Raw genomic sequence first — 14091 nt, forward strand, 5'->3', positions numbered from 1 at the left:
CGTTATATACTTTTGTCACATTAGTCACTGTTATTTCATACTTATATCATTTTAGTCACTGGACTTTAATTTGCCATTAGATGAACTCATTTTAGTCACCTAGATTTAGTAAAATTTCATTTTGGTTACTCATTTTATCTTTTGAATTTCTTTTATATTTTTTTGAATTAATTTTAGTTTTCTTTAGTAAGGGAAAAACCCGGGATTTTATAGAGAAATTTGGGTTAGAAAAATCATTTTATCTTTTTAGTTTCCTTTATTTTTTTCTTTTTAGAATTAATTTCAATATTTTTCTCAAAAGAGAAGGAAAAATATGAGATTTTATAAAGAATTACTTGAGTTTTATAGGAAAAAAAAACTTTAACTTTTACTGAAAAAATCAATTTATCTTCTTCATTTCCCTTTTTCTTAGAATTGATTTAATTTTTTTTTAAATAAGAGAGAAAAACTTTTGGTTTTAAGGAGATGGTCGGCTTTTCTAAAGAAAATTGGATTTTTAGAGGGAAAAGCATTTTATCCTTTTATTTTCCTTTATTCTTTTAAAAATTAATTTTAGTTTTTAATAAAAGGGAATTACCTGGGTTTTTTATATGGGAAAACCATGGTTTTTTGAACTAAATTGAATCGGTTGATTGGATTGATTTGGTTGAGAATTATTTAAGGTACCGTTTTAGAAAAAAGCCTTTAGAATGATTGAGCCAGGAACTAGTACGAATCGATTCAACTAGGCTAAAAAATTGATTTAACGAGTTTTCATATTTTTATTTTTATTAATTTTAAAAAAGAAAATGAGTGATCAAAATGAAAATTTATTGAAGTCGGGTGACTAAAATGAGTATATTTAGTGGCAAATTAACTATGGGTGACTAAAATGATAGAAGTATGTAACAGAGTGCTTAAATTATAAAATTTTTATTTTTGGTGCCCAAAATGAAAACTTATGAAAGTTGAAAGACAACTTTGCAGTTTACCCTTGAAAATGGAACTTTAATTACCTAATTGTTAAAAGTAATATAGTTCTGGAGCTAATTTTGAAATTAAGCAAAAAAAAAAAAGGAAAAAGGAAAAGGAAAAAGGTCAAAGAGAAAAGCAACCCTCGGCCCTTTTATTAAAGAAAAAAGAAAAAAACATCAAAGGCAAATCTCCTTTTTAGCATTTTCTCTCAAAACTCAACCTCTCAAATCCTCTGGACCTTTTTTTTTTCTTCCAATCCATACAGCACCCAATTCCATGGCCACCTCTTCCCCACGTGAGGATAATGTCTACATGGCGAAGCTCGCCGAGCAAGCCGAGCGCTACGAGGAGATGGTGAAGTTCATGGAGACCGTCGTCTCCGCCGTACCCTCCTCCGACGAGCTCTCCGTCGAGGAAAGGAACCTTCTCTCTGTCGCATACAAGAACGTCATCGGCGCCCGACGCGCCTCCTGGAGGATCGTTTCCTCCATCGAGCAGAAGGAGGAAGAACGCGGCAACGCCGACCATGTCTCCGTCATCCGTGAGTACAGGGCCAAGATCGAGGCTGAGTTGTCCGAGATTTGCGCCGGAATCTTGAAGCTTCTCGACGAGAAGCTCGTTCCGGCAGCTAAGACCGGGGATTCCAAGGTCTTTTATCTGAAAATGAAGGGAGATTACCATAGGTACTTGGCTGAGTTCAAGACTGGCGATGACAGGAAAGCCGCTGCCGAGAATACGCTCACTGCGTATAAATCTGCTCAGGTTTGTAAACATTTTTGTAATTTCCTTTTCGATCCGTGCATTTTTTTTGCTTTATTTGGTTAATTTTAAATGTGAATTATGATGAGTTTTCATTTTTTTTTTGAATATGGTTGATGTTTATTTTATCTAAATTTTCACTTGTGCTGTTAATTTCATACCACATCCGAATCCGATTTGAATTCCATGACCTGATTTGGAAACATAAGCGGAAGGCATTAAATCAGATTGGAAGATCAAATTTGTGAATATTGGCTAGAAATTGGTTTCAATAATATAAATATTGAATAGGTTTTATACTACCGACCCTTGTTGGGTCAGCCCAATGCCTTCCGTTTAAGGGTTCAACCTGACTCAACTATGGATTTAGTTGGAACTCAACGTGGCTACCTGACACCGGAGGGTATTAACTTAATATTTTGTACGAGTATTTCCTAATTTTGCTAAGGAACTTTGATTTGAATCTTTTGTTGCCTTTTCCCTGGCTTATATTGTGTGATTTGTATTAATTCACTCCATCGTTTCATATGGTTTGATGTTAGATGGTTTGAATCGTTGAGCCTTTTCCCCTTCCGTCATGAATCGATAAAATCCCCATTTACATACCGCTTTATTACTGCTACTGTTATTCTCTAAAGCTTTGAATCTGATTTTGTTTTTATTTTCTTAGTTCTATGCTTAAATTGGAAGGTGTTCTCCCTTGTTTATTTTTGAGTTTGCTGTAGTGATTATAATTTATCTTTTGTCCATAGTACCGCCCCTTTTTTTTGGTTTTATATGCATATCATTTTGTGCTGTTTTCTTTTCAGGAAATTGCAACTTCGGAGCTGGCTCCAACTCATCCTATTCGATTAGGGTTGGCTCTGAACTTCTCCGTCTTCTACTACGAGATATTGAATTCTCCTGATCGTGCTTGTAGTCTTGCCAAACAGGTAGAATACCAATATTCATAATTTTGGTTTAGTCTGTAATTCAGCGGAAAAACATTGTCTTCATTCGTTGTTTCATTGTTTCATCTTTTAATTCTATTCTGGTTCTTTCCTCAGGCTTTTGATGAAGCCATCTCCGAGCTGGATACTCTTGGAGAGGATTCATACAAGGACAGCACTTTGATAATGCAACTCCTTCGTGATAATCTCACTTTATGGACTTCAGATATGCAGGTTAGGACTTAGACCTGGTGAATTTCATTTTGTTTTTTACTTCTATATTTTGCCATCCTATGTTACTTGGGCCCAGTTTAGAGCGTTGTATACAGGTATGGTTTACACTTTTCTAAGGTTTTTCATATATTTGGAGGAATCTTGGAGGTCATATCCCCATATTCATATCCATGTGCTGGATACGAATGCTTCGAGGAGTTTGAGTAGCATAGCTGCTATCTATATATGTGTGTTCTTTCCATACTTTTTTTTCTTCGTTAACTATGATTTGTTTTCATTCATTTAGGATGATGCAACAGACGAGATCAAAGAAGCTCCCAAACGCGAGGAAGAGAAACAAGAGTGAAATCGCCAATCTTCACGGTACGATTTTACTTCTCTGGTTATTTTTGTATGGAGAAGTTGCTCGGTTCCGCTATCCCCTTGATTCCCTCCAGTTGCATGTTCTTAGATCACGCCTCTCGGTTTATGAACCGTCGAAGCATTGCTAAAAGTTTCTTAAGTATTTCACTGGTTATTAATTTTTGAAGTAGAAGCTTTTCTAATTGCAAATGAGGCTATATGCACTCTTTCTTAATTGTTTTTGTTAACAATAAGGGAGTTGATGATGGAGATGTTTTCTAAGCTTAATATTTGGAAGATGTTTTCTTGGAATTAGCACATTAATATATATATATAACTTTCTTGTATGATTATCTCAAGAAATTGGTTATTATAGATTAGGTTTATATTTGACACATCATCAAAAGCTTTTAAAAATAAATACGAGTGGCTTTATTTTGAATGATTTGTCATTATTGCAGTTATATACTATGAGTGCATCATGTTAGATTTTAACACTACAGTAATTCTTGAATCGACTCATATTCTCTTGTCAACTAAGCCGTTCGTGAAGTGAAACTTAATTTTCCGTTCAAACCTTGGTCATTTCCTTAAATTTATACTCTTGTCAATATTTCGATTGTTATACAATAATATTAAACTTGTGTTATTTCGATTGCTAATAGCAATTGAATTAAGGTTGAATCGATAGTTTTTTAAATTAATCAGAATTTTTTTATTTTTAAAACCAATCGCAATTTCTTGTATGCTTAGAATGGGGGTGGGAAAGCAGAAGGCTGCAATTGTTTTTAGTTGAATTAAATTACGTTATTGAATCTAATTGAGATCAACCTCTTTGTTTTCAAAATTTTATATACATATATATTATTTTCATGTTATTTTTATTAATTTAAATATAAAATATTTATGTTTATACGATAAAAATGTAAATAGATCTGAAATCGATAAATTTAGAAATTTTATTTTGGGAACTTAAAATCAATATATATATATGAGTAATAATAGATCTGAAATAGAACAGAATGTAATAAAATCAAAATAATTTAAATTGATTTTCATTTTTTTAAAAAAAATTCCAGACTCAATTTTCACCATTCAAGAAGACTTCGTACTTTGTGAATTCAGTATTTCTATTTTAATTTTATCAATTTTAATAATTGTATTTTTTGAATTTTGGAAATTTTATTTTGACCCAATGATAATAGTTAAATTATGTTATTAGTCTTGCATTATGCATAACAAACAAACATAGCATTACACATGTAATAATATGTTTAGCATATTAGATTTTAAAATTGATATAATTTAATGTAATGAATTTAATAGTTATTATTTGATTAGGAATATAATTTTTAAAATTTAAAATATAGGAACTGAAATTGACCAAATAGTACTAAATTCATAACTTACACAAAGTATAGGGTGTAATAGCAAAATTTGAGATTTTTTTCCTGGTTACAAGCAGGAGTCCCATGGCACAGTTGAAAAGTAAAATGGTTCATAGTATACCACTTAATGGCAGCTGCTCCCACCGCCATTGCCACGCAAAATTCCCAGGCCTCGCATACCCACGTGTAAAGTAGTCTTCAACTTTTGACCCAGGAATTTCATTTGAAAGTTGGGAAAGTAATAGGTTGGATGGTTCAGTAAAAAAAAAATGTAATTAATCATTTGAGATGATTAAGAGAATTATTGGTGGGTTTAGTTTTTAAAAAAACTGATTTAATCGATTGATTACAATCCATTAAAAATAAGGGAGGAAATAAAGAAAACTAAACGTGACTCAAAGCACAGACATCGAGAAACAAGCAATTAAAGAAGTCTGCAACACAAATTAAAGCCAAACCAAAAAAAAAAAACAAACAAACAAACAGAACCTAAAGCAGTAACCTCAATCGACAGAAAATAGATCTTCCCTAAAAGCTCCAAACCATGGACCCCGCTAAAAACTCTTTAGAGAACCTGGAAACGAGATAACTACATGAAACATCAAGAAAACCCAATAGAGAGCGAGGCTTCAATATTATCATTGGAGTGAAAGATAAAAATTTCCAGAAATCCAAAGCTACAAACCCAGATTAGGGCATTGTAGAGTAGTGCGACTACTCTACCGCCGCCGTTCACTCAACCAATTCCGATGCCTCTTCAACCCAGAATATTTCTTCAGAGAAACAGCGCCCCTCCCTGGCCAAGACATGGGCCGCTGCATTTGCCTCTCTTTTTACATGGAGAAAGGTAACCCTATCAAATAATACCAAACTGCATTTAGATACAGTAAAATATTTTTTAAAAAATAATTTTTAAAAAATAATTTATTTTTTAAAAATAATTTAATTTAATATTATTTGGATGAATTTATGTAAAATATTTTTTGTAATTTGACTTACTTCTTGAAAATATTTCATATAAATTGTTTTAAATTAAACAAATACATATTTAATAATTTATTATCTTTTTATTGTTTAATTAAATTTATTATATATATTAATAAATTTATATTTTAAATTATTTTTACATCTATTACAATAATTTATTTATAAATAAATAAATAAATAATAATATTCAATTATTAAGCTAAATATTAATTTTTATAAATTAAAAAGCAACTAAAGCAATAAAATCAAGCTAATATGTCAATTTTACAATAACAATGATCAGTAGTACGAGTTAATTCATATATTTTTACATCGAGCTAATAAGTTAATTATACAAGTACAATGATTAGCAGTATGGATTAATTCTTGTATGTTCTTTATTGAGTGAAAATATTTAGGCTTTTATTAACCTATTCAGTATTTACACAAGCAAAAAGAACTCAACAATAACAAAGTGTCTATAGCAATATCAACCAACACCAAAATATTGCCTTTACCAAAAACAAAACAGTGGTTATACCAGCACAAACTCTGTACTAATGCCAACCAAATCCAGTATCCAATATCAAACTAACAAAATACCAAAACTCTTTGCTTGCTTCTAATTTGCAACTGATTCTTGTGTGCTTGTAGGATCTCCGCCAGTTTGATGTTTCTTATTTGGTGATTTCAACTTCATTGAAGAGCTTGCAATTGATGTCCGACCTAACTGTATTGTATTTGATCTTAATCCAAACTAAAAATTGTAAAATTATAGCGAGGTAAGTAGTTATAAATTAGCAGAAATTAAAATATTGCTAAACTAAAACTTACATAGAATGTCTGCTCTTCAGTTTTCATATTTGTGTAGAGGCCTAGCTCAGTGGCAGACTACCTTCGAATTTTCATACTTGTGGAATGCTTAGTTGTGGAAGCTGACTTAACTTTTTTTAGTTGATTCTTCCTCTCCAATAAGTTAATATTACATTGAATAAAGGTAGACAGAAATTAAAATCAAAGCATGAAATAGAAGATTAATAAAGTTGGAAGTGGAATGATTTAGAAAATTGAAGGCCTTTCTTATTCAGATCAAGACAGTAATATGGCATCTAAGTAAAAACTAGTTTTCTAAAAACAAGAAACTGCATCATATTTGATGTTTTATACCACAACTATTACAAGCTGTGAATGTCTCTTGGGATCATTGGCATGCTAGGAAATTTGATACAGAATCACTAGACATTAAGCTTGGAGGATAATAAATTGTATACACCAACCCAACTTTACAACCCAAATTAATTATTGGAATAAAAGAAGGTGAACTAGGTAGGAGCCATAAATGACTCATGTCTATAATCACATCACATGGAAGCCATCACACAATCACATAATAATGTTATCTCAGGGCCTCCAATGTACATCTTAAAAGACCCCAGTTCAACAATAATAAATTTGGCAAAGAGAATATTAAAGTGAAACTTTTAACTTGTAAGTTGTTCTTCTATTGGCTAAGAGAATGACACCAATAAATAAATCAAAAATAAGAGGGAGATGGAGAATCAAATAGAAAAGAGGGATAGATAAGAATGAGAGATAATAAAAATTATCATAATTCAACCCAAATTACAACCTTCAAGCATTAAGCATATCCAAATATATTGAAATCACAAGCTAAAAATATGGGAAAGATCATTCTCACAATGGAACTTCCCAATTCAAAACCTTTTCTAGACAGAACATTTTGGTACTAAGATAATCTAGAAATCATTAAAAGTAAACATGGAAAATGCTTAATGGGGGAAAGACTATAGAAGAACACATTGTATCAAATAATTTATAAGCAACTTGATTAAAGCAATAAAAAACTACTTACTTCTAGTGGTGCTGCACAAAGCATGTAGAAATAGTGATAATTTCTCTAAGGATCAGACACTTGAAAAACACGTGATCTTTCTAATAAGTAAGTCCTGATGGCAGCTCCTGAAATCCTTCCCCTCCGGTCAAATTGAATCTCCACAAACTTACCAAAATGACTACATCATTCAAAACATGCATGTAAAGGTAAAAAAAAAACGATTATAACATAGAATCCACTACATGCAGGGTTAAACAAAATACACTCACCTTGAGTTATTGTTCCTAACAGTCTTAGCATTACCAAATGCTTCTAAAATAGGGTTGGATTGCATATTAGCATAAAACAAAAATAAATGTTGTTATATGTGGTACAAATTGGGCATTGTTAAATCAACCTATGGTGAGAAATTTATGCTTTAAGGATAATTTTTAAGCATATCCCTTTCCACTTCCAAATAATGCATCATTTTGAAATGATATGCCTCTTTATGTATCTAACTTTACCCTCATCTTGAGTTAAAAATAATTATCATTTTCATCATTTGGATTATCATTTTCATATTTTAATCCCAAACCCAGAAAAAAATTAAAATAATGAAACAAAGAAAGGCATAAAACCCAAACCAACGCTGTTTCATTTTCAAATAAAACCCACCACTAATTCAGCACAAAAAACAAATGGGTATTCAACAATATAAAAATAAAGAACCAAAATGATGACATACCTTAAGCAGTTTTTCAAGAACAAGAAGAAACGAAAATGATAAAGAAGATAAAGAAGATGCCATACCTTAAGCCAAGACCCTGCGAATAGAAAGATTTGAGCGAAACGAAACAACAGCGTGTAATTTGCCTGAGAAGAGAAGATATGTGACGGACACAGCTAAGGAAAAACAAAAGAGATTATAAAAGATGAAGAAAGGAAGAAGTAGGAGGAAAGTTACCTAGATGAAGAATGAGAAGGGATGAAGAACGGAAGGAAGAAGGAGAAAGTAACCTGGTGAGAGTTGGAAAATGTCTTATAGAAATAAAATCGATAAGACATTTTTCGTAAGCTCATACTCATTTTACCCGTGTTTTGAAAAACATATTCCAAATGTAAAATGTTTTCAGCCTTTCAAACACCATAAAATCAAGAAAACATTTTCTAAAAAATATTTTCCTGGACCCTTAATATTAACAACATTCGGGCCTAGAACTGATCTGTCTACTGTGCAGGAATGTAGTCGTTTGATAATCATCAACGAGTCACCTTCAATCTGAATACGGTGGAAGCCAAGCTCTTGTGCAAATCGAACCGCCTGTTCGTAAAATTGGGCTTCAGCAACAAAAGCATCTGCAATATTAAAGTGAGGGTAAGTACAAGCCCCAATAATCAGACCCATTTCATTTTTTGCGATAACTCCTGAAATAAATTTTTTCTCCTGTGCTTGAAAAGAGGAATCAAAATTTAATTTAATAAAACCCGATTCAGGTGGTCTCCAAATCTCATACATAAGGGGCAAGTAGTAGTCCTCATAGCCTCTAGAGCATCAATTTCATGTAGATAGCCTGAAATGAACCTCGATAATTCATTTATTTTCTGTCTTATACCCTCATGAATCAATCGATTTCATGCAAACCAAATAGACCAGATAGTTAATTCAAACAGTTTTCTAGATCTGTCATTTGCAATATGGAAAGTCTCGATTAATCGAGTTCTGTAATCTGAGTGTTTTGAGATAGGGGCACTATAACTTACAAAACCCTCAAAATTTGGCTTGTGACCGAGCAGAAACACAACAAGTGGTCTATAGTTTCCATACTCTCTTGGTACAATGGACAAACAACAAGAGTGGGAATGTTACGTTTGTTGAGATTAACATATGTAGGAATGAAATTGTTGTAAACTTTCCACAATGTAATCTTTATCTTCTCTGTCAGCTATAGTGTCCATAATTCGGAGAAAGTTTTAATAGTTGTTGTCATAGCAATAGGGAAATCTCTCAGTGATTGTAATTTATCATGTAGAATTATTTTGTAACCACTCTTTTCTATATACACCCCTGTTTATTCGAACCTCCAAATCATGCTATCAGGTGGTTTTGACCTAGTTAGTGGAATGGACAAAATAGCTTCAGCTTGATTAGCGTCTGCGAGCTCGCGAATATTATCTTCTTTCCAAGTACAACTTTCTGAGTGAATTAGATTTGACACCTTAGTGTATCGGATATCAATTTCCTAACACCTAATTCTACCATCCCCAGGTTTAAGAATCCAAGGGTCATTCCATATATTCACTGAGTCCCCATTGCCAATGCGCCATCATAGTCCCTTTTCAAGCAAACCCTTGGCACTTATAATGCTTCTCAAGGTAAGGGAAGGGTGAAATATTAACCCAGTAGTTAGAAACTCTTTGTGTGGATAATAGTGTGCTTTTAATACCTTGGCTAGTAAACAGTCTGGTTGAGTCCAAATGCGCCAGCACTCTTTGGCTAACAAAGATAAATTGAACATTGTAAAATTGCGTTTTAATGATTTAGAATTCCTCCGCAAAAAAAATATTGAGCACGTTTTCTAGCTTGATACACAATGTTTTTGGAAAAAGAAAGCATTGCATGACATAAACTAGAAGAGCTTGCAATATTACTTTAATTAAAGTCTCTTTTCCTCCCATTGATAAAAATTGTAGATTCCAACTTTCCATTCTACTACGAAATCTGTCCACACAATGCATAAATGTCCGTTTCTTATTTCTACCCACCGTCATAGGCAAACCCAGATACTTTTCTGAATTTGATGATACTCAAACCCCTAGGATGGTACCCACTATATCTTTCTCGCTTTCATCAACACTTGCCTCGAAAAAAGCAATAACTTGTCATAATTGACCTTTTGCCCTGAAGCTTTATCGTATTTTGAAATGACACGGTAGATATTCTCAATACATTCCTTCGAAGCATCCCCAAAGAGAATATTATCGTTTGTAAAGAATAAGTGGTTTATGGCCAAAGGACCTCTACCTATTCAAATGCCCCATATTAAGTTTCGTTCTTTAGACTCAGTTAAAATCGTGGAAAAGCCTTCAACATATAGTAAGAATAAATAAGGGTTGAGAGGTCGTAGACCCCTTAAAGGTTTCGTTCTTTAGCCTCAGTTAAAATCGTGGAAAAGATTTCAGCATATAGTAAGAATAAATAAGGGTTAAGCGATCGTAGACCCCTTAAAAGGCACAAAACATCCACTGTTATTCTCATTGATTCCCACTAAGTAACTAAAGTGACACATCGCATAATTCATGTCACCCAATCAATATGAAAACCCAGCTTTAACATCATTTTGGCTAAGAAATCTCGCTCTATTCTATCATAAGCTTTACTCATATTAAGTTTTAAAGTAAATTTTCCTTTTTTGCCCCAACGTTTGGTTCTCAAAAAATGCAATATCTCATAGGAAACCAAAACATTATTAGAGATTTGCCTACCAAGTATGAAAGCCCCTTGCGCCTCATAGATGCAGAGGTACAAGAAACCACTCATTTTATTTATAAGAACCTTAGCAATAATTTTTATATAAGACATTACAAAGGTTAATAGGTCTAAACTGCATATTGATTCTTGGTTTACTAACCTTTGAGATAAGATGATATGCGTACTATTGATATCCTCCATCATTACTTTTTCTCGAATCACTACAAGATAATAAGATGTTACCTCTAGCCCCAAAATATGCCAATATCTCCAATAAAATAAGGTTGGAAACCCATCAATCCCAAAAGCTTTAAGATGAGCCATTGCTTTGGCCGCAATCTCCTCCTTAGAGAATGGTTGCATCAATTTGGCATTTATATCATCGGAGATCCTTCTCTTTTCATTATCAAATATACATTATGCATCTCCCTCCTCAAACGCCGAGAATAGATTGCGGAAATAATTGGTGGCTATTCGCATAACACCATTTTTGTCAAAGACCCAACTCCCTTCATTATCTTCGAGACCTTTGATAGCATTCCTCTCTTTCCTCCCTGTGGTCATCTTATGGAAAAAAAAAGAAGTAATATTACGATCCACATTAGAAAGCCAATTGAACCGCGCCTATTGCTCTTAGAAAATTTCCTCTTTATCCGTCTTTAAGTTCAAATCTAGTTGAATTTCTGTCAATTAGACAAGAGTATCATCAGTCGGATCAACCGCATGCAGTTCTCTCATTCTATCCTCGAGCTTTTTCTAATAGGCCTTGCAATCACGCTTAACTGTAAAACTCTAAGCAAGAAGCTACTGTACCAAACCTGCTAGCTTCACAGGCAAACTTTTAGAAACTAAACCTCAATAATCTCGAATCACATTCTCGCAGTCACCTTCCAAATGCTAGTCAGCATTAAATCTTAATTTCCTTTGCCCATTCACATGATGTATGTATTTCTGTCCATTCGTATCTACCAATACTGGTAAATGGTAAGAATGGAATGACTTAAATGAGCAATAGAAAAATAAAAAAAACTAGCTCCACCACGCCGAGTTGGCAACTCCCCTGTCGAGTATTTCCTGAATGTTTGTTGTAGTAAATTTGCCTCTCCCAAGTGAACCATCTCCTGAAAAAACCCAAATCACTAAGGTCACAATCGGACAATGCAAAGCGAAATGCTTTCATATTTTTCTTCGCATGAATACGACCACCCTTCTTCTCAAAAGAAAAAAAGAATTTCATTGAATTCTTCAACCTCTAACCATGGGAGACTTTGGTCCTAACCTAATTGATGAAGAAGATCCTAAGTATATCCTCTTAAACGTTCATCTGGGTGTCCATAAAACTCGGTAAATTGCCAGCACAACCCATCTTGCTCTTATTATATTACAACATCTATATGGTGTTGGGAGAAACTTCATAAAATGACCACATCCTGTTGCCTCCATCTTAAACATAATCTACCTTTTGAACCCTCAGCTCCTACTTTTATACCATTTTGAAATCCACATTTTTTTCGAATACTTTCCATCTTTCTCACACTGATTTTTGTTTCCATTAGAAACAATATATGGGGACGAACTTCTCTCAGTTTATTCCTGAGACGGTGAACTGCCTGTGGATTCCCTAGTCCACGGATGTTTTAGCAGAGCCAATCGATAAATCATTAGTGCCTCGTGGCAGATTGGTTTCTCCTAAAACCTTAACGATGGATTTACTACCTAAAGTCTTTTATCTTCTTTTCCCCATCATCTGCTTGAATGAGACTGTTTTCACCATCAGACCCTAATTGCGTAAGCACATTGACTGTAGCCTCAAAATTGTTAGGCCCAAAACCCTCCTGAATAGCGCCATTAAATCTAGTTAGAATCCTCTCATTCACGTCACCAAATCGATAATTGATAGTAGGACCCAAATTACACGTGACATCCCTTATTTTGCCCGAGACCGATCCCCTGTCCTTTTCTAGATTTCGACTACTCGTTCCATCCAATTCACGCAACTACCTACAAACTCTCGCTAGCCCTCCCCTTGTCGAAGCTCTCAATGTGATATCCCAACCAAATACAATTTGGGCCTGATCTACCCTAACCCTCACTGGACAAAAACTTTCCCCATGTCCAAGTTTACCACAAATGAAGCAAAAAAGACTTGAGTTTTTCATATTGGAACTAAGCATAATATGTTCTAACTTTCAATTGAACCTACTTTTTTGTTTAAGAGCTAACTGCACATCCAGACGAACTTTTATCTGTCTATACCGCTACAATCCCAATGATGAAATCCTGGTATTGTACTCCAGAAACTCACCCAAAAAAGAACCAAACCACATTGTCATTGTTTTTGACATAAGGCCTGGGGGCAAATCATGGATTTGAATCCAATGCACAGCATGATTAAGAGAGATAGTTAATAGGTCATCTGTTAATTGTAATTTGTGCATCAATAACAAATGGTTGTTAAAGAACCACGACATTCATTCTAGCACCCTGTTAAATAAATATGTCACACCAAATTGGTAATGGAAATACCTCCAATCGAGTGCCATAAATCAACCATAGTGTTTCAAAGGGATGGGAAGTAGACCATGCTGTCAGTCGAACAAGTTCCAACCAGAGAAAATTGAAGATCCTGTTCAGTCACTTTCGCATCTTCCTCCTCCTCATCAAGTCACAGATTCGCCATCTCATCCTCCATTGGAGTCTAAAGTCGGAACAAAAAACCAGCAAAATCACAAAAACACTGAATTCAAGATCGTGTCCACGAGAACATACTAAAACCATGCCAAAGAGCGGCAGACTCGGAAGATAAAAAATTCGGAAAAACGATTAATATATATTTTAACTGATCAATGAGTAACTTTACATTATTATAATGATTTTGATTGAATGGTTAAATCGAATTAAAATGAGTTTTGAGTGGGATTGATGATGCTTCCGTTGCCAAGTTTACTCCCGTGAAAATATTCCATCATGTAAAGCGTGAAAAAATGCTCCCACTCTATTGTATACTGCTCTCATAATTCAAGAAGTAATTTCCATTGGATGTCTCATTTTTCTACTAATGGTCACTTATGGTGTACTATTTTAAATACCAAATGAATGTGCTCTAATAAGATTAAATATTTCAAATTTTTGATCATATCACGTAAAGTAAACAATGCACCGAGACAGGCTTCTTCTCAATGCTTCAAGTAAGCACAGATTAATGCCTTTTTG

At 33.7% G+C, this 14091-nt stretch overlaps 1 protein-coding gene and 1 long non-coding RNA gene across 4 annotated transcripts; one reads left to right on the forward strand and one right to left on the reverse strand.

The window, feature by feature from the left end:
- The first annotated feature begins 1230 nt into the window (after nt 1–1230).
- LOC107894081 (14-3-3 protein 6-like) lies at nt 1231–3222 on the forward strand. The gene is made up of 4 exons (NM_001326824.1): nt 1231–1716; nt 2523–2645; nt 2760–2876; nt 3163–3222. The coding sequence occupies exons 1-4, from the start codon at nt 1231–1233 to the stop codon at nt 3220–3222; spliced, it is 786 nt and encodes a 261-aa protein (NP_001313753.1).
- A 118-nt stretch (nt 3223–3340) lies between these two features.
- LOC107894082 (uncharacterized) lies at nt 3341–9478 on the reverse strand. 3 transcript variants are annotated; one of them, XR_005907515.1, is made up of 5 exons: nt 8374–9478; nt 8220–8282; nt 6407–7605; nt 6114–6329; nt 3341–5459 (listed from the first exon to the last, which is right to left on the reverse strand). It is a non-coding gene; the product is annotated as an uncharacterized lncRNA (long non-coding RNA). The 3 variants fall into 3 exon arrangements; XR_001683153.2 differs by lacking the exon at nt 3341–5459 and having other exon boundaries at nt 5949–6329; nt 6407–6538; nt 7446–7605; XR_001683152.2 differs by lacking the exon at nt 3341–5459 and having other exon boundaries at nt 5949–6329.
- Nucleotides 9479–14091: the final 4613 nt, after the last annotated feature.

Source organism: Gossypium hirsutum, chromosome A13, assembly GCF_007990345.1.
Source record: "Gossypium hirsutum isolate 1008001.06 chromosome A13, Gossypium_hirsutum_v2.1, whole genome shotgun sequence".
NCBI classification, from domain to species: Eukaryota; Viridiplantae; Streptophyta; class Magnoliopsida; order Malvales; family Malvaceae; genus Gossypium; species Gossypium hirsutum.

Bases quoted from the DNA above. Each gene is read 5' to 3' on its own strand.
- LOC107894081 (NM_001326824.1), top strand. From the start codon at position 1,231: ATGGCCACCTCTTCCCCACGTGAGGATAATGTCTACATGGCGAAGCTC. The intron at 1,717-2,522 runs GTTTGTAAACAT...TTTTCTTTTCAG, and splicing joins CTGCGTATAAATCTGCTCAG to GAAATTGCAACTTCGGAGCT. The intron at 2,646-2,759 runs GTAGAATACCAA...TTCTTTCCTCAG, and splicing joins CTTGTAGTCTTGCCAAACAG to GCTTTTGATGAAGCCATCTC.